This window comes from Acomys minous, assembly GCF_964271855.1.
Source record: "Acomys minous genome assembly, chromosome: 16".
NCBI classification, from domain to species: Eukaryota; Metazoa; Chordata; class Mammalia; order Rodentia; family Muridae; genus Acomys; species Acomys minous.
This window is the reverse complement of record NC_140498.1, coordinates 39,945,700-39,968,769: the sequence shown is the minus strand read 5'-3', so window position 1 is coordinate 39,968,769 and position 23,070 is coordinate 39,945,700. Positions and strand designations below refer to the sequence as shown.

General features: G+C 56.7%; 2 protein-coding genes across 7 annotated transcripts; one reads left to right on the top strand and one right to left on the bottom strand.

Moving 5' to 3' along the window:
- Positions 1–12: 12 nt before the first annotated feature.
- TSR3 (TSR3 ribosome maturation factor) lies at positions 13–2,724 on the top strand. 3 transcript variants are annotated; one of them, XM_084764207.1, is made up of 7 exons: positions 13–185; positions 261–480; positions 862–1,079; positions 1,699–1,875; positions 2,008–2,071; positions 2,320–2,351; positions 2,394–2,724. In XM_084764207.1, exons 1-7 carry the CDS (start codon positions 74–76, stop codon positions 2,567–2,569), a joined length of 999 nt encoding a protein of 332 aa, XP_084620333.1. In that variant the 5' UTR covers positions 13–73; the 3' UTR covers positions 2,570–2,724. The 3 variants fall into 3 exon arrangements, with proteins under 3 accessions (XP_084620333.1, XP_084620331.1, XP_084620332.1); XM_084764205.1 differs by having other exon boundaries at positions 14–185; positions 2,320–2,724; XM_084764206.1 differs by having other exon boundaries at positions 15–185; positions 886–1,079; positions 2,320–2,724.
- On the bottom strand, positions 2,562–17,235 carry BAIAP3 (BAI1 associated protein 3). 4 transcript variants are annotated; one of them, XM_084764186.1, is made up of 35 exons: positions 16,506–16,826; positions 16,066–16,160; positions 12,738–12,877; positions 12,448–12,535; positions 12,186–12,266; positions 11,840–11,947; positions 11,173–11,232; positions 10,964–11,030; positions 10,677–10,872; positions 10,319–10,363; positions 10,109–10,186; positions 9,878–9,980; positions 9,443–9,550; positions 9,243–9,338; positions 9,037–9,140; positions 8,788–8,908; positions 8,126–8,250; positions 7,861–7,951; positions 7,675–7,731; positions 7,493–7,590; positions 7,349–7,400; positions 7,091–7,221; positions 6,844–6,967; positions 6,584–6,727; positions 6,409–6,501; positions 6,092–6,283; positions 5,934–6,002; positions 5,710–5,789; positions 5,530–5,638; positions 5,173–5,244; positions 4,943–5,023; positions 4,702–4,822; positions 4,125–4,248; positions 3,836–4,041; positions 2,562–3,754 (listed from the first exon to the last, which is right to left on the bottom strand). In XM_084764186.1, the coding sequence occupies exons 3-35, from the start codon at positions 12,866–12,868 to the stop codon at positions 3,651–3,653; spliced, it is 3,459 nt and encodes a 1,152-aa protein (XP_084620312.1). In that variant the 5' UTR covers positions 12,869–12,877; positions 16,066–16,160; positions 16,506–16,826; the 3' UTR covers positions 2,562–3,650. The 4 variants fall into 4 exon arrangements, with proteins under 4 accessions (XP_084620312.1, XP_084620311.1, XP_084620313.1 ...); XM_084764185.1 differs by lacking the exons at positions 16,066–16,160; positions 16,506–16,826 and adding an exon at positions 17,109–17,235; XM_084764187.1 differs by lacking the exon at positions 16,506–16,826 and having other exon boundaries at positions 16,066–16,191.
- Between the last annotated feature and the right edge of the window lie 5,835 nt (positions 17,236–23,070).

Genomic DNA, 23,070 nt, shown 5'->3' with positions numbered 1-23,070 from the left:
CGGAAGCTGTGCGACCGCGCACGCGCACACGCTCCGGACTAAACCCCGTAGCCGAGTAGTTCGCCTAAGGACTATGGGCCGTAAGAAGGTTGCTCGCGGGTCCAGGACCGAGAGCGGTCGTGTTCGGCGTCCCCCCGGCCGCTCTCTGGACGCTTTCGCTGAGGAGGTGGGCGCTGCGCTGCGTGGTGAGTTTTGGAGCAGCGGGTCCGGCCTGGGAGCAGGCGCTGAGGACCCGATCTAATCTCTCTCTCTCCTTGCAGCATCCGTGCAGCCTGGGGAGGCCGAGGGCCAGGATGGCCCGTGCCCTGCGCGTCTGCCTTGTGCCTTGGCTATGTGGGAGCTTGGCCACTGCGACCCCCGGCGCTGCACCGGCCGCAAACTGGCCCGCCTGGGTCTGGTGCGCTGCCTGCGCCTGAACCAGAGATTTGGCGGTCTGGTGCTCAGCCCGGTAGGCACTCAGTACGTGTCTCCCGCAGACAGGTAGGCACCGGAGGCCTGGGGGTCGGAGAGGGGTTGGAGTGCCTTCCCCCATCGTCTTGACTTTGTTAAACTGCCCCTTATGGGATGGTTATCCTTCAAGCCTTGCTTATGGGTATTGGATGTCCACGCCTTTCACCCTGGCAGAGTTACAGCTAACTTGACTCTTGTCATAGAGCAAGGCTAGAGAATAGCAGAGCCTAGGAGAAACATATGTTGAGTAAGTAAACATTGTCTAGCTAGCTACCCCCAACTGCTGCCGCTAAGTTTGCTAGTAAGGGCTCTTTGTTACCACTGCAGTAAACCATAGTTTGGAAATATCAGAGTGATATCTCATCCGTAGTGAAGCCGGTCTCCAAGGTCATGTCATATTTGGGGCCCCAGAACCTTCCCTACACTCTCTGGCAGACAGCTGGTGGCACAGTCAGGGGTCGCTGTCATAGATTGCTCGTGGGCCAAACTGGATGAGACACCCTTTGGGAAGATGCGAGGGAGCCACTTGCGGCTCCTGCCTTACCTCGTGGCCGCCAACCCTGTAAACTATGGCCGGCCCTGCAGACTTTCCTGCGTGGAAGCTTTTGCTGCTGCCTTCTGCATTGTAGGTGAGTTTCAGGTTCGACAGAAGCCTGGCCTGGCAGCCCCTGCCCTGACTAGGCCCCCGAGCCTGTAGTTTCTTCTGGCAGATTCTGAGCAGGAGGGTGTGAGAATATATTGGGAGCCATCAAAACAGCCTTTGGTTTCAGTCTCAGTGCCCAATTACAGCCTTGAGTTTATGAAGAGGCAAAATGGACGGCTGCCTTCCCTGGGGGTTGCGGGGGAGGGGTCTCACTGTCATGGCAGCCTTGCCCCAAGAGTCTTTATTCTTGGTGTCTGAAGGAAGGATTCAAGGAGACACGGGGACTAGTGGGGTGTGGTGGTGGCGCACACCTTTAGTTCCAGTACTTGGGAGGCAGAGGCAGGTGGGTTGCTGTGAGTTCGAGGCCAGCTTGGTCTACAAAGCGAGTCCAGGACAGCCAAGGCTACACAGAGAAACCCTGTATCCAAGGGGGGGGGGGGAGACACAGGGACTATCATAGTAGGACTCAATAGATGAGAGGAACCTTGTCAACTGTAGAGGAGGTGACAGCATCCTGGGATAGCAGGTGCGTTTAGCAGCCAGGGTGATAGTTGTGCCCTCTAAAGGGGTCCCAGGCATATTTTTGGGGTTTTTTGTCCCACTAGGCTTTTCAGATCTTGCTGTCATTTTGCTTCGGAAGTTTAAGTGGGGCAAGGGCTTCCTGGACCTGAACCGACAACTCCTGGAGAAGTACGCGGCCTGCCATGGCCCAGAGGAGGTGCTGCAGGCCGAGCAGGAGTACTTGGCTAGCACCAAGGACATCCCTGAGGAGGAGGCGATCGGTGAGGCCTGGCATGGCTGGGAGGCCCAGGGAAGCAATTGAGCCCCTCCAGGTCCTTTGGACCCTAGAGACACTGGTTTGGCTCTGCTCTGAAATCACTTAGAGGTCGCCTCCCACCTCTTTCTCTGTTCAGATCCCTTTGATGTGGACTCGGGGCGAGAGTTCGCAAACCTCAACCGGCCTGTGGCCAGCACCCGGTAAGTCAGTGAGTGAGTCCCACTAAGTGATGGTTCATGCCGGATGGGCTCCTGGAGCCTTAACCCAGTTCTCCTGTCTTGTGGGTGTGGCTTTTTTGAGCAAGCCTAGTGTCGATTACAGAGTATAAAGCAGCTGCCTGCTAGAGGGGGTTGGGCGCAGAGTACCCTCTGCCCGAGGGCTTCTGTGGTGAGCGGCATGGAACGCTAGCCTCAGACTGGCCTATGTCTAGCGCATCCCCCTTTTCCAGGCTGCCTGTGGACATAGACAGCACTGATGAGTCTGAGGACCACAGAGAAGATTCTGGGGAGGACAGCGATGAGTGTGAGGACCACAGAGAAGATTCTGGGGAGGACAGTGATGAGTGTGAGGAACAAGGGCCTGGTGCTAATGGAGGAGACAGCAGCTACTCTCAAGAGGTCGAGATTCCAGAAGGAGAGGCTCAGGCCAGAGGCGCCACTGAAATTTGGAAAGGAATAAAGAAACGGCAGAGAGACTGAAGGTTGCAAACACATACATTATTGAAGCTGGTGTGCGTTACTGCAGAGGTGGCAGTGGGACCTGGGGACGGACAGGCCTGTTGGGACAATTCTGTGACAGCCTTGTTTGGAGTCCTGCCTTAGAGCTGTCAATAAAATCAAGAAGGAGCCCCCACTATGAGTCTGTTGTTCTGTACTTGGCTAAGGGTTGGGGAAAGCTACCTGGGTGGATCTGGGCTCTGGGTAAGTCTGGTATGGTCACATACAGATGTGTAAAGTGTTTTCTGACCAGCTAGCTTGTAGAGCCCTGGACCCTGATCTCCACCTCTCGGTAATGTCCCTTTCCTCATGGTGACTGTGGGAGAAAAATCTCCTGGGCCCAGGAGCCAGGTGGGGACCAGACGCAAGTAGTCCCCAGCTGGCTTCCTGTTCACCTGCTGTGGGTAGAGCGTCTAGAACCAGGAGAGCCATGCTGCAGGCAATGGAAACCCAACCCTCACCCTCTGCCTGGCACCCTGGCAGCTGCTAACTTCTCAACTTGTCCTGTGACCTTCCTGCCTCCAACCCTTTCCTCAGAGAGCAGGGTGGGGCCTTCTCTAGGAGAGGCTTCCCCAGTGACACTCCCATCATGGGACACAAGTCATTTCTCCTCAAGCCAAATGATGGTGACAGGGTGTGAACAGCCATCTTGGCCTCCACCCCCTGACTCCAGTACCTTCCCCTCCCTAGTTGTGACCACAAATGTCAGATTCTGCCTAATGACCCCCCATGGGGCGGAGTCCACTGAGAGCATCTGACCACCACCTCAGAGAGAAGTGCGCTCTGAGGTCAGGACCCATCATCCATCCTGCTCTGTGTCCAGGGCAGATGCTGGCCAATCCCACTGAGTTGGCTGCCCATATTCAAGGTGGGGCATGCTGGGGCACAGAGGGTTCACAGCACACACCAAAAGACACAGCCAGGGCAGACAGAAGCCACAGGGTCCAACCAGAGCAGGCAGGTCACATGGTGAGGGAAGAGGGGGGCCCCCCCCAGAACCCCTTGCTGCACAAAGTGGGCCCCACTGGGAAGTGGGAAGGGCCAGGCCGTGACCATGAGGTGCTCAGAGGTCAGCCTCCATGCACTTCTCCAACTCCTTGAGTTTCTTCACAAACTCCTGTGCCTCTTTGTTGGTGCGGCCTTCTAGCATCCGCAGCGCAGACCTCACTGTGGGTGGATAGGCAGGTGAGCATGCAGAAGGCAGTTCAGGCCAGGCTCACCACCCTCAACCCACTGACTCTCACTCACCCTGAGCTCTGGGCCTGCGCAGGTGTAGTGTGATGGGCTGCCCAGGTCTCATGCCCCCTCCTGCATGTGGCCTTGCGATGCCACTGACACTGCCCAGGCCAAGGGCCGCTTCCCCAGCAAAGTCATTAGTGGACAGCCAGTCGTGGTCCATAACCGTGAACAGCACACAGGCCCCACGGCGGCGGCATGCCTCCGCAGGCACAGAGCTGTGGACAGGGCAGTCAGGAGCCTGCTGCAGCCATGTGGCGCAGGCGGTGGGGAGGGCACAGCAGGCCAGGCAGGCACTCACAAGTGGAAGAGCTCATCATACACCGGGTGCAATGTCCGGGCTTTGACTTGAGTCCTCTGGCTTCGGACCAGTGGGAAGAGGTGTGGTGGGCCAAGCTCCACAATCACAAAAGGGTCACTCAGGCCTAGAAGATACATTGTGAGCTAAATGTCTCCCAGTCCCCCACTGGTGTGTGTGTGTGTGTGTGTCTATGCCTGTGTGTGTGTGTCTGTGTGTGTCTGTATGTGTCTGTGTGTGTGTGTCTGTGTGTGTGTGTGTGTGTCTGTGTGTGTGTCTGTATGTGTTTGTGTGTGTGTCTGTGTGTGTGTGTGTGTGTCTGTATGTGTGTCTGTATGTGTCTGTGTCTGTGTGTGTGTGTCTGTGTGTGTGTCTGTATGTGTCTCTGTGTGTGTGTGTGTCTGTATGTGTCTGTGTCTGTGTGTGTCTGTGTGTGTGTGTGTGTCTATGTCTGTGTGTGTGTGTCTGTGTGTGTGTCTGTATGTGTCTGTGTGTGTCTGTGTGTGTCTGTGTGTGTGTGTGTGTGTGTGTGTGTCTGTGTATCGTGTCACCCCACCCATCCAGCACTGCCCTGCCTCACCATTGGCATCCAGAGGCAGTAAGTCCGCTGCATGCAGCACCTCCACAGCCAGCCGCTGCTCGGCTGCTTCATAATGACATCGGACAGTCAGGCGCCCAAACCGGTTCTGCTCCAGAGCCCTCTGTGGGAAAGGCCAGTGGAAAAAGCCAGTGAGTGGAGCTGGGTCTCAGAGCGGGCCTGTGGGTCGACAGTGACACACACACACACACAAACACACACACACACACACACACACACACACCTGCTTGAGCTTGTCCAGGTAAAACTGCTCGATGCACTCTCGGGTGGAGCATTTGTGTAGCCGCAGCTCCTCTTCCAGCCTCTGAAAGGGAAGCTGCCACTAGTAACCCTGCTGCCTGGCAGGGCCGTCTTCACAGAGTCACCTGAGCTGCCTCGTGGCCACCTGGTCTCGCCAGCACGAGGATGCCCACTGCAGGGCAGCAGGCTGAATGTGTTCTGCAGTGAGCTCACCTTGTAGCCGCCATCCCTCAGGTTCTCCAAGGGCAGCCCCTGGCCCTCAGCATGGAAGAAACTGACCAACGCCTACAACAGGGAAAAAAAAAAGAGGAGGTTGTCAGAAGGAAGGCTAGCCTGTGCTGAAGACCTGTCGGATAAGGAAGCAATGCAAAGCCACTTCCCAAATGTGAGGTTCCTCAGACAGCCCCAGGAGGCCTAGGAAATGCCAGCACCTGAGGCCAGCCAGCTGTAGGAACAGGTATTTATTTGGGCCGTAGGGAAGAAGGGCTGCCGGCCGAACTGTGGAGCACCTGGGCAGAGGTTTACAGGGGCCGCAGGGAGAGGACTGTGGGGAGCTTCTTGTGACCTCACCTCCAGCGTGAAGTGGAAGCGCCCGTAGAAATCAGCAGAGACATCTCGGTTTGCACTCAACGCCTGCAGAATGGCCTGGAGAAGCAGCTCCCAGAGGGCCTCTAGCACCCTGGGGGGCACACCACCTGGGTGACTCCCTGGGCCGGCACCAGCCCACCTACCCCACCGCCTTGCTGGTACCTGCTCAGGTTCTCCTTCACCAGGGAGTCATTCAGCAAGGCCAGCTTCTCGTCCAGGTACTTCAGGAGTGGGGCTACAGCCTGCAGGCCACGAGTCCTCAGGACCCAGTCAAGCCGGACTTCAGCCTGCTCCCACCCCAGCCCCCCCCCACCTGCCCTCCCCCACCCCACCTCCCCTCCCCCCCCAGCATATGTACTCCCCCCTAATCCGCTCCACTCACTCACCTCATCATTCTGAATAGAGTCAGGGGACAGACTGATGTGCTGTACGTACTTCCTGATGTCCGCCACCATCTGAGAGAGGGGTGGTGCTCAGAACAAGAGTGGAGACTCAAGAATAGTCCCTACATTCGCACAGTCCCGGGCCCCACCCCTCTGCCCACCTTGGAAGTCAGGTGTGCTGTCACAGTATGGGCCTCCCGCTGAAGGTCTTCATCCAGGGCCTGTATGCAGCTGAGCAGGGGGCGGGGGAGCACTCCCTCCGGGCCAGCAGCCCCTTCCGACCACGCCAGACCTCTCAGCGCCTGCCCTGAAGCTCTGCGCACCAACTCCACGTTGTTGAGCACCACACAGAGCTGGAAAAGGGGTGGGGGTGGGTGGAGCCGCTGGGCAGCTGTCGTGGGAGTGGAGTGGAGGGCGGGGGTGGGGCGGGGGTGGGGCGGGGGCGGGGCCTCCAGCCACCTGCAGCCGCTCAGCTCACCTGTTCGCTCACTGCCTCACCGGCAGCCCCTGGCTGGGTGTCCACCTTCTTCCTCAGCAGTTCCGTGTAGAAGACGGAGGCCTCACACATGTCCTAGGACATGAGATGAGCTGGGAGCTTGGGACCCCGCCCCATCTCCGTGGTCAACTCCCCACAGATTCCCCAGCCCGCGTACCTGGCTGAGCTGAGTGCCTAGTCCCTGGGCCTGGGCAGGGTCAGGCCAAGCTAGGCGGACCCAGAGCTCCTGGATGTGACCAAGGCAGAGGCTGGCGGTGGCTGCGGAGCTGCTGTGTTTGGAAGCTGCGTCCACAGGCTCCAGCTACAAAGGCGGAAGAGGGACCGATGTTGTGGGAGAAGGGGCGCGGGGCGGGGGGGGGGGGGAGGGGGCGGCAGGAGGAGCAAGCCCAGAGTCACGTGACTGAACACACAACTCACCGTGTCTACATCCACAGCTCCCTGAAGGCGCCACTTGGCCTGGTCCCGCAGCACCTGCAGCCAGAGCTTCACAGCTGGCAGGAACGGGGTGTGGATGCCAGCCAGGGCTAGGGAGCGGCTGTCCCTGCAGGGAACACTCACTGGCTCAGAGCCCATCAAAACTCACACACCATCACCCAGAGGTCTCCAGATTCAGAGCGGAGGGGAGGCCATAGTGGTCCCAGGTATGAGGAGGGGGGGAACCCACCGTCCAGGGATGTTGCTCCAGAAGCGCTGGGTGTCTGCCAGAGTCAGATAGAGCTCAAAGAGCCCCGAGGCCACCTCTAGGTTCATCTTGGGGCTCAGCTCCTCTGTCAGTACCCACGCCTCTTCGGCCACCTGCCTCAGACGGTGGGATTAGGCCAGTTCCAAGGTAAGTCTGGGCACCCTCTTTACCGGGGACTTCTTCCCGGTTCCCAGGACCCACAGGCACCCAGGGTAAAGGACTTCCCCCCCTCCCCCTCACCAGACGTTCCAGCTGCCGGAAGGTAAGGGTGAAGAAGTCCACCTTAAGGATACTGAAAAAAAAAAAAAACATGTCTCAGCCACGTTCCGCCATCTCAAGCCAGCCCATTCTAGCCTTGTAGCAGTATCCAGGGGAAGAGCCTACCCGTGGAAGAGACTGGCGTAGACCCCGTAGCAGGACTGCAAGTCCTCGTAGACGGTGTCTGCAAGCTCAATAAGCCCCACCAGACGCTGTGGCCCTGGCTGCAAGAAAGCCAGGATTGGGGTGACCTGCGTACCCCCCCCAAAATGCCCTGTGCCTCGGGTCCATGCCATCCGGTTTCACACCTGCTCTCGAGGACTCTTGCTGTTCAGAAGCTGGTCATACCACTCCCGGTTGCCCCGCTGTAGCAGCAGCCAGTAAAGGCAACAGAGTGGATTGAAGGGAAGAGTCGTGTTAAGGGGGGCGTGCTGCGGACAGCAAGGCCTGGCAGGGGCCAAGGGAGGAAGAGGCCAAGAGGAAACCAGACACACCTTCAGGGCAGCAGCAATGTCCATGCTGAGCTCAGTCTCAAAGGGACAGATCTCAAAGGCTGGCTGGAAAAGCTGTAGCTTCTCCAGGCACCTGGTGAAGGTATCTGACTGAAGAGGCCCGCCCCAGCACCTAGGCCGCCAACCCCCAGCCTGCTAGCCCCCAGCCCCCAGCCCCCAGCCCCCAGCCCGCCAGCCCCCAGCCTGCTAGCCTCCAGCCCCCAGCCCCCAGCCTGCCAGTCCCCTGGCCCAGCTGGACCACACCCACTTCAGCAGCAGCTCCAAGCGGTACACAGCCGTGCTGTTGGTGGCAGGGAAGTAATCTCGGAGCTGGCGTAGCAACCTCAGCCCGAACTCGGAGAAGGCAGAGAAGCTGTCAGCCAGGCTCTCCTCCTGCAGGGAATGGGGTCTTCAGAGTTAGGACAGGAGCAAGGTCCAAGGCAGCTTTGTCCACAGATACTGACAAACCAGTCCCTTCTCAACTGCCCATTCCACTTTCTTTCTTTCTTTTTTTTTTTTTTGGTTTTTCGAGACAAGGTTTCTCTGTGTAGCCTTGGCCATCCTGGGCTCACTTTGTAGACCAGGCTGGCCTCGAACTCACAGCGATCCGCCTGCCTCTGCCTCCCAAGTGCTGGGATTAAAGGCGTGCGCCACCATGCCCGGCTTCCCATTCCACTTTCAACTGACACTTTCACTGCACCTATGAGCCACGGCGCCTTTATATCTCCTGTCCCCTCTGCTCCATACTGCCAGTGCCCACTTGGTCCTGCTGCTTGGACACTTGCCACTTCAGAGGCTTTGCCTTCAGCCCAGTCTGACCTTTGTGGCATCCTTCCAAGGTTACTCCATTACAATCATCACCTCCTTATTGCACAGCGTTCTCTCCCCCCCCCTCTCTCTTTCCCTGCCCCCCCCCAACATCACACAGACCTGCTCCTGGGGCAGTGACGCTGCCTCCTCCCAGTGTGCCTGCACATCTTCCAACAGCCCCAGCAGGTAGCCGTAGTCCAGGGTGCGTGTCTGATGGTGCCGGCTACTGACTTGCCAGTGCCTATAGGAGCCTAGGCTTGTGGTCCGCACTTGCATAACAGGCCCCACCCACAGTCCTGTTCCCCACGCCCTGCCCTCTCAGGGCCTTCTCAGGAGGCTCTACCCACAAGGGCCACCACGTCTACTCACAGCACCGCCAGCTGCAAGGGTGACAGATTGCTTTGGGCTCCATGCAGACAAAGGACTGTGGTCCCAGGCCCACTAAGCTCGCCACGCCAGCTGCTAGAATTGGGCTGGAGAAGGAAGCCAAAGGTGGGCAGAGGCCAGAGAGCCCCCCCCCCCATATCCCTGCTCTGAGCCCTTACTCTACTAGGCAGCCCAAGGGCACCCACTACCTCCTCCACACGGTGCTCAAACCGCAGCACGCGGCTGAGGAGCAACAGGTAGGACAGGAAGCCGGAGCGTCCGCGCTGGCTCATAGCAGTGTCCCTCTGGAAGGCAGAACCTAAAGTCTGTCATCAGCTCTGCCTAAGCCCGGCAGGAGGGGATGCTGCCAGGCAGGGGTGCTGATGTGGCCCCCCCCATAGTTTCCCACCTGGGTGGTGATCAGCTTGAGGACCAGGTGGCAGTCTCCCTGCACACGGGAGGCACTGGAGCGGGGTTCCAGTTTAAACCAGCGGTCAGCACCTGCCACAGGCACCTCCTGAGAAGGGCGAGGGTGGGAAGGTGGAATGCCTAGGGACCCTTCTCCCTCCCACACAGTCACAGAGGGCTAGAGTGCCGTCCAAGACCGGTAAGGACAAAGCAAAACAAACCACCCTCTGGGACCCCTGAGGGGAAGTGAATGCTGAGTGGATGCCCAGTGTGGCCTTCTGCCACTAGTCCCAAGAGAGTAGATTCTCTACGGGAGCACAGGACATTGCCACTGGAGATGCCCAAGAGCCCTGGGGCACCCCCAACCCACCCGTACCAAGCATCCTGGGGGCATCCACACACATCCCATGGCTTTGTCCCACTCTTCCCCACACACCCGGACAGGGATGTTGAGGCATCCCAGGAAGTCATCGGTATGGTCCTCTGTGGGTCCTGCTGTCCCATTTGCTCGGGCCGACTTGACAATCTGTTTGAAGTATCTGGGCACAACAGGGTAGACAGCAGCATGACGTCACTCCTGCTGGTCCTGGAGAGCTACCGACCCCTGTGGCTAAGCTGCACGTGCAGGTCTAGGGCTCTGACTCCCCTCCCCTCCCCCACCCCATACCTGCTCATGCCTTTCAGGCCAATAACTTCATTCAGCTTCCTGCAAGCCTCTGCCAGGGACACATCGTCATCGTGGTCCCTGAAGGTGGAAGATGTCTTGAGCGGGAGTTCCCAACCCAACTCTTAACTCCCCACCACCGACCGCCGCCAACGCCTTTCCAAAATAGAGGGGGGTCACCCTCCACGCCCTGCAAAGCTCGGGGTCCTCTACCAGATGTCCAGGTGCAGCTGGTCTGTGCTGACATCCTCAATTTCGCTGCAGAGAACACAGAGAAATGTCTATGAAACTCCCAGGCTCCAGCTACCCAGCATTGAGATTGGGTGATGTCCAGGAGCAACAGGTAGTAGCCCTAAGTTCCGGTTCTCCACACAGACTCCATGCTGGGCTCACATCCTGACTTCCACTCGCTACCAGCTATGTGGCCATATAGACGTGACATCTGTCTATGAGCCTCCTTTTATTCCTTTGGAAAGTGGGTGTGTTACCAGTCCCTCTTAAGAGTTGCCTGGGACAGCAATGGGTGTCCATTATCTGGGGTATGTGGCTATCCACAGGGTAGGAGCCTTACAACAGGAAGTGCTCCTTCCAGACAGGATTCAGGGTGCTGCTCTTGACCTCGGTGACCTGGATACACTTGGCAGGCAGCGGGCTGCTACGCTTGCTGCCCTTGCGGAAGCTGAAGCGCTGTTCCTTCTGCCCACTTGACTCCTGTGGGGCACTTGAAGCCGGCAGGATGCCCAGCATGCAGTATGGGTCGCTGAAGCCTGAAACAGACCAGGTGCCTCAGCCCTCATGTTCCGCACTCTCCAGGAACAGCTGCCAGGCGCTGTGAGGGTCTGCCAAATACTCACTCACCATTGGGGTCTTTAGCCAGAAGATTCTTGGCACGCATGACGGAGACTTTCAGGGCATATGTGGGGGCCTGCAGATCGAAGGGTACTGGGGATTTCACAGGTCTCGGCATGTCACAGCCTCCCACTTTCCCTGCCACCCTGGCATCCCTCCCCGCCTCACAGGGACTGCTGCTGGTCAGCCAGCACCTGCCTGGGTGGGCATAACCTCACCTTGGCCTTCTTCACACGCATGATGGCCTCCATGTGTTCCTCAGGACTGGTGGCAAACACCTGTGGGTGGTGAGGCCAGGTAAGCAGGAGACTGGGGGAAGGGCTGGGGGCTGTCCCAGGAGTCTCAAGGACTGTCCACAGGAGTGAATGAGACCTCTGCCCTAGCCCAGGAGGGGCGCTGTGCAGCTGATGCTGTGGTTCTGAGCACTCAGAGAAGTGAGCAGGTAAGGGCGTGGCACAAATGAACGAGGGAGGCAGGGACGGGATAAGTCAGAGGACAAGCCAGTGCGAAGGAAACATGTCCTCTGTCTACTACCCCCCCTTCTCTGAGTGCCAGTCTGTCCGTTTTAATCATTTCTGTGATATCTGTCTTGCACTCTCTGCCCATGTCTAACCAGGTCTCCAACCGCTCCCTATGTTCACCAAAGTGTGTGCACTTTGTGTGTCATCCAGGTGATACTAGCACCAGTGCGTGTGTGCCTACGTGTGTATGTGTGTGTGTGTGCCTGCATGTGTGTGTGTGTGTGTGTGTGTGTGTGTATGTGTGTGTGTGTGTGTATGTGTGTGTGTGTGTGTGTGTGTGTGTGTACATGGGTGCACACACACCTCAGTCTTCCCCAGGGTGAGGCAGGGTGGGTGGGGCCCGGGTAGGTGGGGCCCTGCTCACCTGCTGAAGGTAGCTTAGCAAGACCTCCTCGTCATCTACCTGGTCCGGGCCCATGGTGCCTGCTCGGTGGAGGACCGTGTACAAGGCCTCCTCATAGAGCATCTCCACCTTCCGGAAACAGACCCTGAGTTCCACAGCCCCAGCCCAGCGTCTCGGCCCCTGCTCTGCCCTTGTGTGTAACCAGCCCTCAGCCCCAGGCAGCTCCTCCCCACGACTGAGTGAGTGCTCCCCCAGCCTTAGCATCTCCCTTCTTGCTCCAATGGCACTACCTGCTGTCACCAGTCCTGGAGAAAGGAGTTGCAATCACTCCCTGGGCTTAGACACGCCTCCCCCCTACACCAATTACCTCCTCCTGGGTCAGGGCTCTCAGGCCACGGTTGGAATCCACAGGCTCGGCAGGGGCTGGGGAGCCACTGCGTAAAAGAACCTGTAAGGGTTGGAGTACCAGATGAAGGCCTGTGAAGATGGGGGCCCCTGATTTTGCAGCTGGCTGGATGGAGGTGCCCCAGGGAGATAAGAGGTTAGAGGTTTGAGTTGGGGGTCTCAGACGGAACCAGTAGCCTGTGCTGACTAACAGTCCCTAGGGCCTTCAGAAATGGAGTCCTTACCTCAGGGCATGGGAGGCCCTGTCTGCCATCCCCCTTTTTCAGAATGAGGCGCATGTGGGCGAAGAACTCCACGCCATCCCCAGGTTTCCTGGAAGAAAGCCTGGATCAGAACACGATGCCACAGAGAGAACCGATCATGGGGACAACATAGTGACCTTGGCCTTGTGTTCAGACCCCGTTGGTTTCCCTTCCCACACAACTGCATTGGCACCAGACAGCAAGTGTACAAGCCAGCTGGTAGAGGGAGGCCAGGTGTGCGTGCCCTGCAGGGTCAGCCCTAGGGTACCCACCAGGCCCCAGTGGGGGGTTCCTGTGAGTCTGTGCTTGCGCTCTCCGGTTCCTGCTCTGTCTTGCGGCGGAAGGACGGGCACACCTGCACCTGCCTGAGCACGCTGCTCTTGATGTCCAGCAAGGTTGACATGGCAGCCACCTGGAAAGAGCACATCTGTTTGTCCACTGCTCCTATCACTGCACAGGCTAACAGAGGGTAGCTAAAAGGCCCAGGGGCCTGCCACCACCCTTCCTACGTTGTGCTGGGTGTCCCTGGAGGGGCTTTATGGAGTCTGCAGCCACACTGGACAAAATGATGTAATAGCCTTTGTGTCCCTTGTACGGTGGCTTTGGGGTGTGGTAGCAGATACCCTTAGGGGTGGTAGGGGTGCCAGGCACAGAGCTGGTGCCCTATGTGAAAGTACTGCTGGGGTCTCAGTGGAGACAGGTGTGTTCCACATCCAAGGCTAGTGCCCAAGCTGAGCTCTGACCACCTAGGACAGGATGACACAATGTGTCTGTTTCCTGTCTCTTCACCAATGCCCTTGCCCAACTGGAACCAGGACAGATCCTCCCAGGCCTTCTCCACGGAGGCCAAAACATAGAGGCAGGTCTGTGACTGGCTCTTAAACCCATAAGTCCAGGGTAGGGTTGGCAGCTGTACCTGAGGGCAAGATGCCCATAAGGAAGCTGCTTTAGGATCCTTACACAAACCAATATAGCACAAGGGCCCAGTACCCACCCCCAAAGCAGAGTTTGCACCCCAGTAATCAGTAAAAAAGAAAACATGAAGCCCATGTGTCTCTTTGAGGAAGGCTGGAAGTGTTTCAGCTGCATGCCAAGCTCCCTGTCAACCAGTCCATCTAATCAGCTGCCCGCCTGTTGCTATGGCAACCAAGCCATCCTGCCGCATCCTGCCAAAGCATCCTGGTTGCCACCTCTAGGAGAATGGCCTTCTAACTGCAAATGGAGTCTAGGTCCAGGCTTACGCTGACTCCGTGGCCTCCCTCTTGCCTTCTACTCTGACCTTGAGGTTTGGGGGGGGAAGGCTCGGGACTGAACACATCTACAGCCCTGGTAGGTGCCGGGAACACCAAGGGATTACAGTGGCAGTTCTGAGACTGAATACCAGAACACCCTTCCACTTGGGGTGGCAGAGAATTCCTGCTTCTCGTGTGCTTGATTAGCCCCCAGACCCACCTACTACATCGGGAAGGAAGGTGCTGCTCACATCTGCTCATCACCTTCTGTTTAGTTTACCCTCTAGATCCCGAGTTGAAGGGTAGCGTGGCACCTAGGACTCCGCAGCCTCCCAAGCGCCCTGTTTCCATGACACTACGCACCCCACCCCCATCCCGATCCTGGTGGGGTCACACCACCACTCCTGGGCCTGGGCTTTCCCCACGCTACCGCAGGGAGGGCCCTTCTCTTTCTTGAGAAAAGCAATCCCACATCCAGGTCGGCCCTGTAACACTGCACCCGCCCCTTGGGGTCCCTATCTTGCTGGCTGTGTTAACAAGATACGTTATGGTTATAGTGTGTGCCTGCCATCCACCAGGCACGCATCTATCCAGTTTCATTAGTCCTTGCAAAGGGAGACTGTCACGTCCATTCTGTAAGGCAGGAAATGGACTCTGCAACAGGGTCTCCAGGGGCATCAGGGGATGCAGAGCTTCTGTCTGCCAGGGAGCATGTCTGCGGTGAGAGGTCCTCCGTCTTACCTCTATCCCACTATCCCCACTGGCTCAGCACTCCTTTGGTGGGCTGCATTCTGACCCCTTTGCTTCAACCCGTTCCTATCTGGTGAGACCCCAGAGCTGCAGATGCGAAGGAGGCCATGCTACTCTGCACCCCGAGGGGAAGACTCCCCCCAAACCTCCTTCCAGATGTGGAGGCCCAGTAAGCTTTCACCACACGTAGCCAGTCCTGAGATCCCGAGTGGTCATGTGTCATAGGCCCAGCTTCCACCCCCCCCCCCCAACTAAAAAGAGAGCCGCTCTCCCTGAACACCCAGCCAGGAAAGCAGCCACTTCTTGAGCTGTTGCCAAGGCAACCACCAGCTGCATCTATCCGTGACGGGGGGGGGGGGGGGGGCACGGGGCTCGCAGTCCCAGAGACAAATGTGACGCAGAAGCAAAGTAACCTGACAGTACAGGAGCTAAGGGGTGCACCCCTGCTCTGCCTCAAACAAAGAAGCAGGTGTGGGCTTGGGAACTTGGCCAGGGACCAGCAGGCAATATCCTGGGACCCAAGGCTCTGCTGTGCAAACACTATATTTTCCTGGGGTGTCCTGAGCTTGTGTTCATCTGTGCCCCCCGACCCTGAGTCTGTTGCTAGGATGAGGCCAACAGCAGTATCGGTCTCCATAAGAGGTGGCTCATGCTGGTGCCCAGAAACAGCTCTGGTCCCCATGGAAACCTCGGCAGCTGTTAACTTCTCTGACCCAACAGTCCAGGCCCTGAGAAACACCTGTCAAACAGGCCTCACTGTGCCCAGCAAGGGACCTCATCATTCACCTCTACCATCATAAACCTGCATGTGTTTGACTTCTTGCCCACGGATTTCTAGAAACCTCAGTCTGTAGAGGACAGGAGTGAACTAAGTGCAGAGATGCCCCGAAGGCCCGCTTTCCATCCCAGCCTCTCTGGTAGGCACAGCTCAGACACTGTCCTGTAGTTTACTGTCCCTCCTTGGATGAGCTTGGATGTGCCCACAGCCCTGCTCACACCCAGTCACTAGGGCCAGAGTCATAGCTCCCAACTGCCTACCAAGCCAAGGAAGGATCAGCCAGCAAGAACTCGCCATATGAACTGGGGGGGCGGGGGGCTGAGCCAAAGCTACAGGCACCTCATTGCCAGTCTGGGCCTGGGCAAGTGGTGCAGAGGTAGGGTTTAATCCAGGACCTTCACCCCAAGCTGTTTGAAGATCTGTGGCTGTGAGGTAGAGAATTTAAGGGCAGCTAAGCAGAGGGTTGGAGGTGGGGGGGGGTCTTCCTAGGCTCCTAGCTCATAACAAACACTAGAGTGCTTCTCTGGAAACTGGGACAGATTAATGTGGTAGGGTAGCTTCCCGGTGACCTCTTATTTGGTCTCCTTTGCTTTTTTTCCCTCTCTTCCTGGCCAATCCCCACCCAGGTCTTCCTGAATTCTCCACTTCAGCTCCTCAGGTGGCCAAGGACAGGTCATCTGGTCTACCTGAGCTTGGGAGCTCAGCCCTTCCCGATTCACAGGGAGGGAGCCGGGCATCTGCACTTTGGTCTCAGAGGTCAGCAGCAGGTGGGTGCTCGCTCTCCATGCCCCACAGATGGGAACTGGTGCACTCTTCCCAGGAGCCTTATCTGCTACTTACCTGTCTCTGTTGAGCTGCTCCTGAGCCGCTGCTTTTGGTGGTGGTGGTGGTGGGGATTGTGGTTACTCTCCCCAGAACTACTGGGGTTTCTCCCCCTGGAAGGCAGCAGGTGTGTGTGTGGGGTGGGGTGGGTGTGGGAGCTGCTCTGGTCTCTCTCTCTCTCTCTCTCTCTCTCTCTCTCTCTCTCTCTCTCTCTCTCTCTCTCTCCCCCTACCCCCGTCTCTCTGTCTCTCTTTGTCTCTGTCTCTCTGTCTGTCTGTCTGTCTGTCTGTCTGTCTCTCTCTCTCTCTCTCTCTCTCTCTCTCTCTCTCTCTCTCTCTCTCTCTCTCTCTCACACACACACACACACACACACACACACACACACACACACGCAATCAGACCCCAGACCAAATGGTGGGGCCCATATTCCTGGGCAATCAGGGAGGAACACGGCTCACCCTGGCAGGGATTTCAGGTTAGTGAGGGCACAGATCTCACGATGGTCGTAGGAAAGTGGGAGGGACACCGGGCACTGTGGGCCGGTTTCCTCCCGCTAACTTAGTGGGATGCAACCTGCTAGGAAGGCTTCCGAGAAGCCCCGCGGGGCGTCTCCGAAGTCCCCAGCTCCGCTCCAGTCAGCGGCCTCTACTAGAAAGAGTGGTTGTAGTCAGGTGGCCCTGCAGCGGCGGCGACCCTGGGAACTGAGGTTGCAGGTGCGCACTCTCTGGGGCGTGAGGTCCGGCCTTTCAACCCTCCCCGGCGGCGTTCTGCAGTGAGGACTCCCCACCCCGGTTCCGCGCGCCCTCTACTGCGCTCAGAGCCTAGAACGCGGGCCGTGCGACCCGCCCCCTCTGAGCACGCGCTGCCTCAGTTTGCCCAGAGCCTCAGTTTCCCGTTGCCACTGACGCCAGCAATTCCCGTGCTCCGTTGGGAGTGAAGCGCAGAAGCCAAGGGGCCGGAGCCCAAGGGGTCGGTCGCCTCTGTCCGTCTGCCTAGGGTGGAAGGCAGGTTAAGCCCCGACGGCAGTCTGACGGCAGCAGGCAGGAGTTAACAGCACTCACCGTGGACAGGGGTTCGACCACAGGGTCTGGGGTCCCTGCTGGCGTCGCTATCGCACTGGCTGGGGACACCGAGGCACAGCGACCGACCGCTAGCAGCAGCGCGCGCTGGAGACTGAGCACTGCAGAGCGGGCGCGGCGGGCGGGGGGCGCGGGCGGGCGGAGGCGGGGCCTGGCCTCGTTTGCTGGTCAGAGGTTCCAGCCCTGCCCGCCCCTACCCTGCGTTTCTGGGGTCCGGAGGAGGGGGTCCTTGCCCGCCAGGTGCGGGCTAGAGAAAGACCCTGTTCTGGGTGCAGGGTTCAGTAACCCACAGGTGGGTGCAGACAGGGGCGCTGCGTTGGATCTCGCCTGGCTGTGCTAGCCCCCCCTCCTGCCCCAAGGGAGGAGGCTGTCGCGGGGTCTCCTTCCCAGGGCTGCAGGGAAGCTACAGTCGCCCAAAGGAAACACGAAGTGCCTGGCTTTCTTGAAGTGCTGCTGTACAGCCATATCCAAAGCTGTGCCTCTCAGTACGGCCTGGAGCTGCTCTCTTCCAGGGAAGTCAGCTCTGGCATTAACCTGGGCTATCTCATGACGTCACTGTTATCTGTGAAGGCTGGAATTAAGCCGCAGAAGCTGGATCCTTGTGTTCCCAGCCCACTTCATCCCCAGGCCTCCTCCTCACTTCAACCTCCACCACTTGAGCAGAGTGATGGTCACCTGGAGGTTTGTTAAATGTGCTAGCACTGAGCCAGGTGTCCGTGGCGCACGCCTTTAATCCCAGCACTCGGGAGGCAGAGGCAGGAGGATCCCTGTGAGTTCGAGGCCAGCCTGGTCTAACAAAGTGAATAGGACAGCCAAGGCTACACAGAGAAACCCTGTCTCAAAAACAAAACAAACAAACAAACAAACAAACAAGTACTAGCTCTGAAACTAGGGCAGAGGGCGCATTTCTGACAGGGTGCTACCTCAGCATCCATGGAGAACTTCCGAGTTGTTCTTGGTTGTTCCAGGGCCCCTGAGGACCAACGCTGACTTCGATGGGATACCACTGGCCACATTGCTTCTGGGTTGTCCCACTTTGGTGTTTATCCCAAAGGTCTCAGCCTTCTCTCTCTCTCTCTCTCTCTCTCTCTCTCTCTCTCTCTCTCTCTCTCTCTCTCTCACACACACACACACACACACACACACATCTGTTTGTTTGTATTCAGGGTTTCTCCGTGTAGTCCTGCCTGTCCTGGAACTATGTAGACCAGGCTAGCCTTGAACATAGAGAGTCACCTGTCTCTGCCTCCCTAGTGCTGGGATTAAAGGTGAGCTCCACCACCTCCCTACTCAGAGGTCTCATTATTATGGGAAGGACTCGATCCAATGTGAAGACCAGGCATGCAGGTCTGAAAATCCTCTACCTCAGATTGTAGCAAAGACCATCTCCTCTGCTGAGACAAAGCTGGAACAGGCCTCCAAAAGAGTGCTGGGCAGGGGCCAGTGTTCCTCATTACTGGGAATCTGGGAGGAAACATCTGGGAGACAACAGCCTGGCCATAGTACTTTATCCCAGGGATCATTCAGTGAGGTGGATGTGGCCACCTGTCTGTATCCCAGTTTGCATCCTACACCCATCACTCTGTCCTATTATGTATGTATGTATGTGTTTGTATGTATGTATGTATGTTTGTATGTATGCATTTATATATATGTTTAAAGATTTACTTATTTATTTTATGTATATGTGTGCTCTGTTTTCATGCACAACAGATTCTATTACAGATTGTTCTGAGCCACCATGTGGTTGCTGGGAATTGAACTCAGGACCTCTGGAAGAGCAGCCAGTGCTCTTAGCTGCTGAGCCACCTCCCCAGCCCCCACCCATCACCATGAAGACAGGAGACAACAGAATATTGTCCTGCAGAACGCTCAGTTCCCAGAGTCAACCTCCAGCTTAGCCAGACAAAAGAAATAAAAGATGAACCCACTCAGGGCATGGTGGCGCACGCCTTTAATCCCAGCACTTGGGAGGTAGAGGCACTCGGATCGCTGTGAGTTCGAGGCCAGCCTGGTCTACAAAATGAGTCCAGGACAGCCAAGGCTACACAGAGAAGCCCTGTCTCGAAAAACCAAAACCAAAACCAAAAAAAAAAAAAAAAAAAAAAAAAAAGACAAACCACTGCCAGGACAAAGATGTCAGATGGGCAAGGGAGGGGTCCTGGGCTCTGTGCCCTATACTGTCCCTCTATAGGGGATAGAAGTTGGAGTGAGGCCGCTGACCCTTCTTTCTCCCAGGGTCTGGAATTGATAGGTCCACTAGTACAGTCTTGCGTCAGGTTCTGCCAACCTGTTGGAACAAATGCAGTCTGGTTGCCATGGTGATGGTAATGGCTTTGGGGTAAAAGGATGAGCTAGAGGCTGCTGTAAACAGGAAGTGGGGGGGGACCCACTGCAGGGGCTCTAGCCTCTGAGACTGGGTTGGGTGAGATTTGCTCCATCTTTGATAGGAAGCTGAGACCAAACATGGAAAGAGCCTTTGAGTCACATAGCAACAGACTGGGTCCCAAACGTAGCCCTAAGATTCTAGTTTTCCCTGGGCTCCTCCCTCCACAGACCTTAAGTGTGTGTGTGTGTGGGGGGGATTGAATGACAACCCATTGGTGACTCATGCTGTCATCTTTCTTGACTCATTCTAAGGCCGTCATGGATCAGAGCTGTGGTCCTGCTCACCTGTGCACACCGCTCCTTTGCTGAGAGCCCTGGCTGCCCTCATCTGTGATGGGGATGGCAGCTGACCCTGGACTGCTGGTGAGCTCAGCCCGAACCTGAGCCACGCTCCTCCTACCTCAGGGAAAAGCAGGCTGGCCGGAGAGGGCACACAGGGTCAGAGACCAGGGGCTTTGGTTTCAGTTCCACTTTTCCTGAGGTCGGCCAGAATCCATCCCCTAGCTGAAGAGAAGTGGCTTTCGGGGCGTGTGTGGCTCAGGATAGCCTTCCGCCTGAGAAGCTGGTCCTTAAGCTGCAGTTCACACCAAGTAGTTTGTGACCATCCTGCAGCACTATCCAGACACCTGGAGCCAGCTTAGGTCTGGGCGCTACGGCAAATGAGGTTTTTTGTTTTGTTTTGTTTTTTCTCTGTAGCATTGTCTGTCCTGGACTCATTTTGTAGACCAGGCTGGCTTCAAACTCACAGTGATCCGCCTGCCTGTCTCTGCTGAGATTACAGGCATATGCCACTGAGCCCAGCTTTTGTTTTTTTTTTTACCGCGCCCCACCCCCACCCCGAATAAAAGCCCACCATCACCACCACCACCATCACCGCTACCACCACCAACAACCAGGTTTTCATGTAACTCAGGTTGGCCTCAAACCTCAAATTTGCTAGGAGGCCATGGTTAACTTGGACTTTCTGATCTTTCTGCCTCCACTACTCAAGTGCTGGAATTACAGGCACGTGCTGCCATTCTGGTTTTATGCAGGTGTGGGGACTGAACCCAGGGCTTTGTGCCTGCTAGGCCAGCATTCTGCCCGCCATGAAACATCCCCAGCGTCACATGCTTTTGTTTGTGGGGGCTGGCTGGAGGGGAGGCAAAGCAAACAGGTCCCGGACAGGGTGCCGCCAAGAGTATTTGGTGGCTCGGGGGTGGGGGGTGGGACGGGACGGGGACACGGGACAAGTTCTTGGCACCTGTCCTAATTATCAGTGAGGGGTAGTGTGCCAGGGCCTGTTTTCCATCGTGGCCATCACTATAGTCAATGGCTGAGTGGAGACAAAGGGTATGCACTCAGGAGACAGCTGGACGTGTGTTGTGTACCTGTTGCATATGTGCCCATCTCTCTCGTCAGAACCTGGGCTTGGAGGCATTTTCCTCCTCAGCTCTGCCAGCCCCTTCCAGAGACAGGAGCCCCTGGAGAGATGAGAACGTACTTTTTTGTTTTTCGAGACAGGGTTTCTCTGTGTAGCCTTGGCTGTCCTGGACTCGCTTTGTAGACCAGGCTGGCCTTGAACTCACAGCAATCCACCTGTCTCTGCCTCCCGAGTGCTGGGATTAAAGGCGTGCGCCACCACAGCCTGCCTGGGATGAGGACCCAGATGAGCTGGCCTGGGCAGGCAGGGGTCTGGATGGACAAGCCCAGACTCCCTTTTTATCCCCCCTTTTCCCCCAAGAGTTGAGCTTTGGCCTGCAGGTCAGGCCAGGGACACATGGTGGCCCAAGTCCTGAGACCCCCACCAGGCTCAGTGTCTCCTCAGAGGCACTTGGAGTATCTGGAGGCCTCTAACAGTCTCAAGAGCTACCGAATGCCTCTATTCCCAACTCAGTGTCCAGGTCAGGTGGGACAGGTGCCCCAACCCATCATTTTTTCAGTGTTCTCTGCTGCAATTGTTTCAAATCTGTTCAAGTAGGTCCAAGTCAGTACTGGGCCCTGACAACCTCAAATGGTATACCAGGCCCATTGGGGACTTTGCTGGATTGCCAAGCATCCTTGGGCTTCCTCTGTGGTTGGATGGTCCAGAAAGGCCAGGGGGGGCAATAAGCTCCAAACCATCACTGCTGCAGACGGTAGTGGCTAGGTCTTCTGGCTGGTGGTGGAGCTTGATACACGAAGGTGGTGCTGGATAGCCTTATGTCAACTTAATATAAGCTAAAGTCATCTGAGGGGAGGGAACACCAATTAAGATAATGTCTCCCTAAGATCGGGCTGCAGGCAAGCCTATAGGGCATTTTCTTAACTAGTGACTGAGAGGTAAGGGCCTAACCCATTGCGACTGGGGACACTCCTAGGTTCTATAAGGAAGCTGCCCGAGCAAGCCGTGGGGAGCCGGTCAGTAAGCAGCACCCTCCATGGCTTCTGCATCAGCTCCTGTGTCCAGGTTCCTGCCCTGTCTGAATTCCTTAGAAGATGAACAGTGATGTTAAGTGTAAACCAAATACATCTTTTCCTCCCCAACTTGCTCTTTGGACATGGTGTTTTGCTGCAGCAATAGAAACCCCAAGACAAAGGGCACGGTGTGTTCATGGACAGAGGACAACGCCCAAGCTCCAGGGAGCTACTTGGGAATCAGCTTTTTGCACCCATTTTGCACCTGATGGGCATGGCTAGTTCTGAACACTGGCATTCTTGGAGCCCTGTCAAAGATTAAAAAAACAAACAAACCTGTGTGCGCACCCATTTGTCTGTGTGGGCACCTCTGACAACCAGAAGAGGGCATTGGATCCTTTGGAGCTTGAGCCATTATAGAATGGCTTTACCAATTCCATTCCTCTGCTCTTTCTCACTGAGCCCTCTCTCTCCAGCCCACCGCAGCCTCCACCTCCACCAGGGGCCCCCTCCCCCTCAAGGAGCACTCCCTTTGATGCCTGTCAGTAAAATTCCCCTTACCAAGACGACCCACCCAGGGACCAGGCTCCCAGGCTTTATCAGGCGCTGGCTGGGGGGATGCTGGCAAGATGTGGCCACTCAGGGTGTGGTACTGGCTGCACATGGGTAACGAGGACTGGAAGAGAGGAGGCGGCAAGGAAGAGGAAGCAAAGGACACAAGCCGAGGGCTGCAGTTTGTGGAAATGTTTTAATTAGAGGATTTGCAGATACAGTGGTTAATCTGTTGCCCACAATTCCTTACCAATGAGGCCTCATGCTGGGACACCCTCCTCCCCACCAGCTTAACACAGGATGGTCATACGTTCTCGGGTTACAAGATTCACGGCTCTGGTGATTCAAGGACTGTGGTACAGAAGGAACATTTCATAGCTGGAGTCACTACAGTTTGCTAGAAACATCAGTTACTTTAGAATACTTTAACTATAAAATATATTGAATTTCCATATATTAACCATATACATGTGTACCTATTACTAAATGTAGTCAGTTGTTACAAAATAAGACATTCTCAGAGCAGGCTACACACACACGCCTGCCTGCACTCCCCAGCTGAGGCCCTGTGCCACCAACTCCAAGTGTCCATCCACACTTAGCTTTGGACTGGACTCGTGGCTCAACA

What these genes read in the sequence shown, in the direction of transcription:
- TSR3 (XM_084764205.1), top strand. Translation starts at nt 74, where the DNA reads ATGGGCCGTAAGAAGGTTGCTCGCGGGTCCAGGACCGAGAGCGGTCGT. An exon ending in TACGTGTCTCCCGCAGACAG is followed by an intron (nt 481 to 861) that starts GTAGGCACCGGA and finishes TTGGGGCCCCAG; the next exon opens with AACCTTCCCTACACTCTCTG. An exon ending in CGGCCTGTGGCCAGCACCCG is followed by an intron (nt 2,072 to 2,319) that starts GTAAGTCAGTGA and finishes CCCCTTTTCCAG; the next exon opens with GCTGCCTGTGGACATAGACA.
- BAIAP3 (XM_084764185.1), bottom strand. Translation starts at nt 12,868, where the DNA reads ATGTCAACCTTGCTGGACATCAAGAGCAGCGTGCTCAGGCAGGTGCAG. An exon ending in TGCGTGTGAAGAAGGCCAAG is followed by an intron (nt 11,031 to 11,172) that starts GTGAGGTTATGC and finishes TTCGATCTGCAG; the next exon opens with GCCCCCACATATGCCCTGAA. An exon ending in TCAAGCTGATCACCACCCAG is followed by an intron (nt 9,339 to 9,442) that starts GTGGGAAACTAT and finishes TCTGCCTTCCAG; the next exon opens with AGGGACACTGCTATGAGCCA.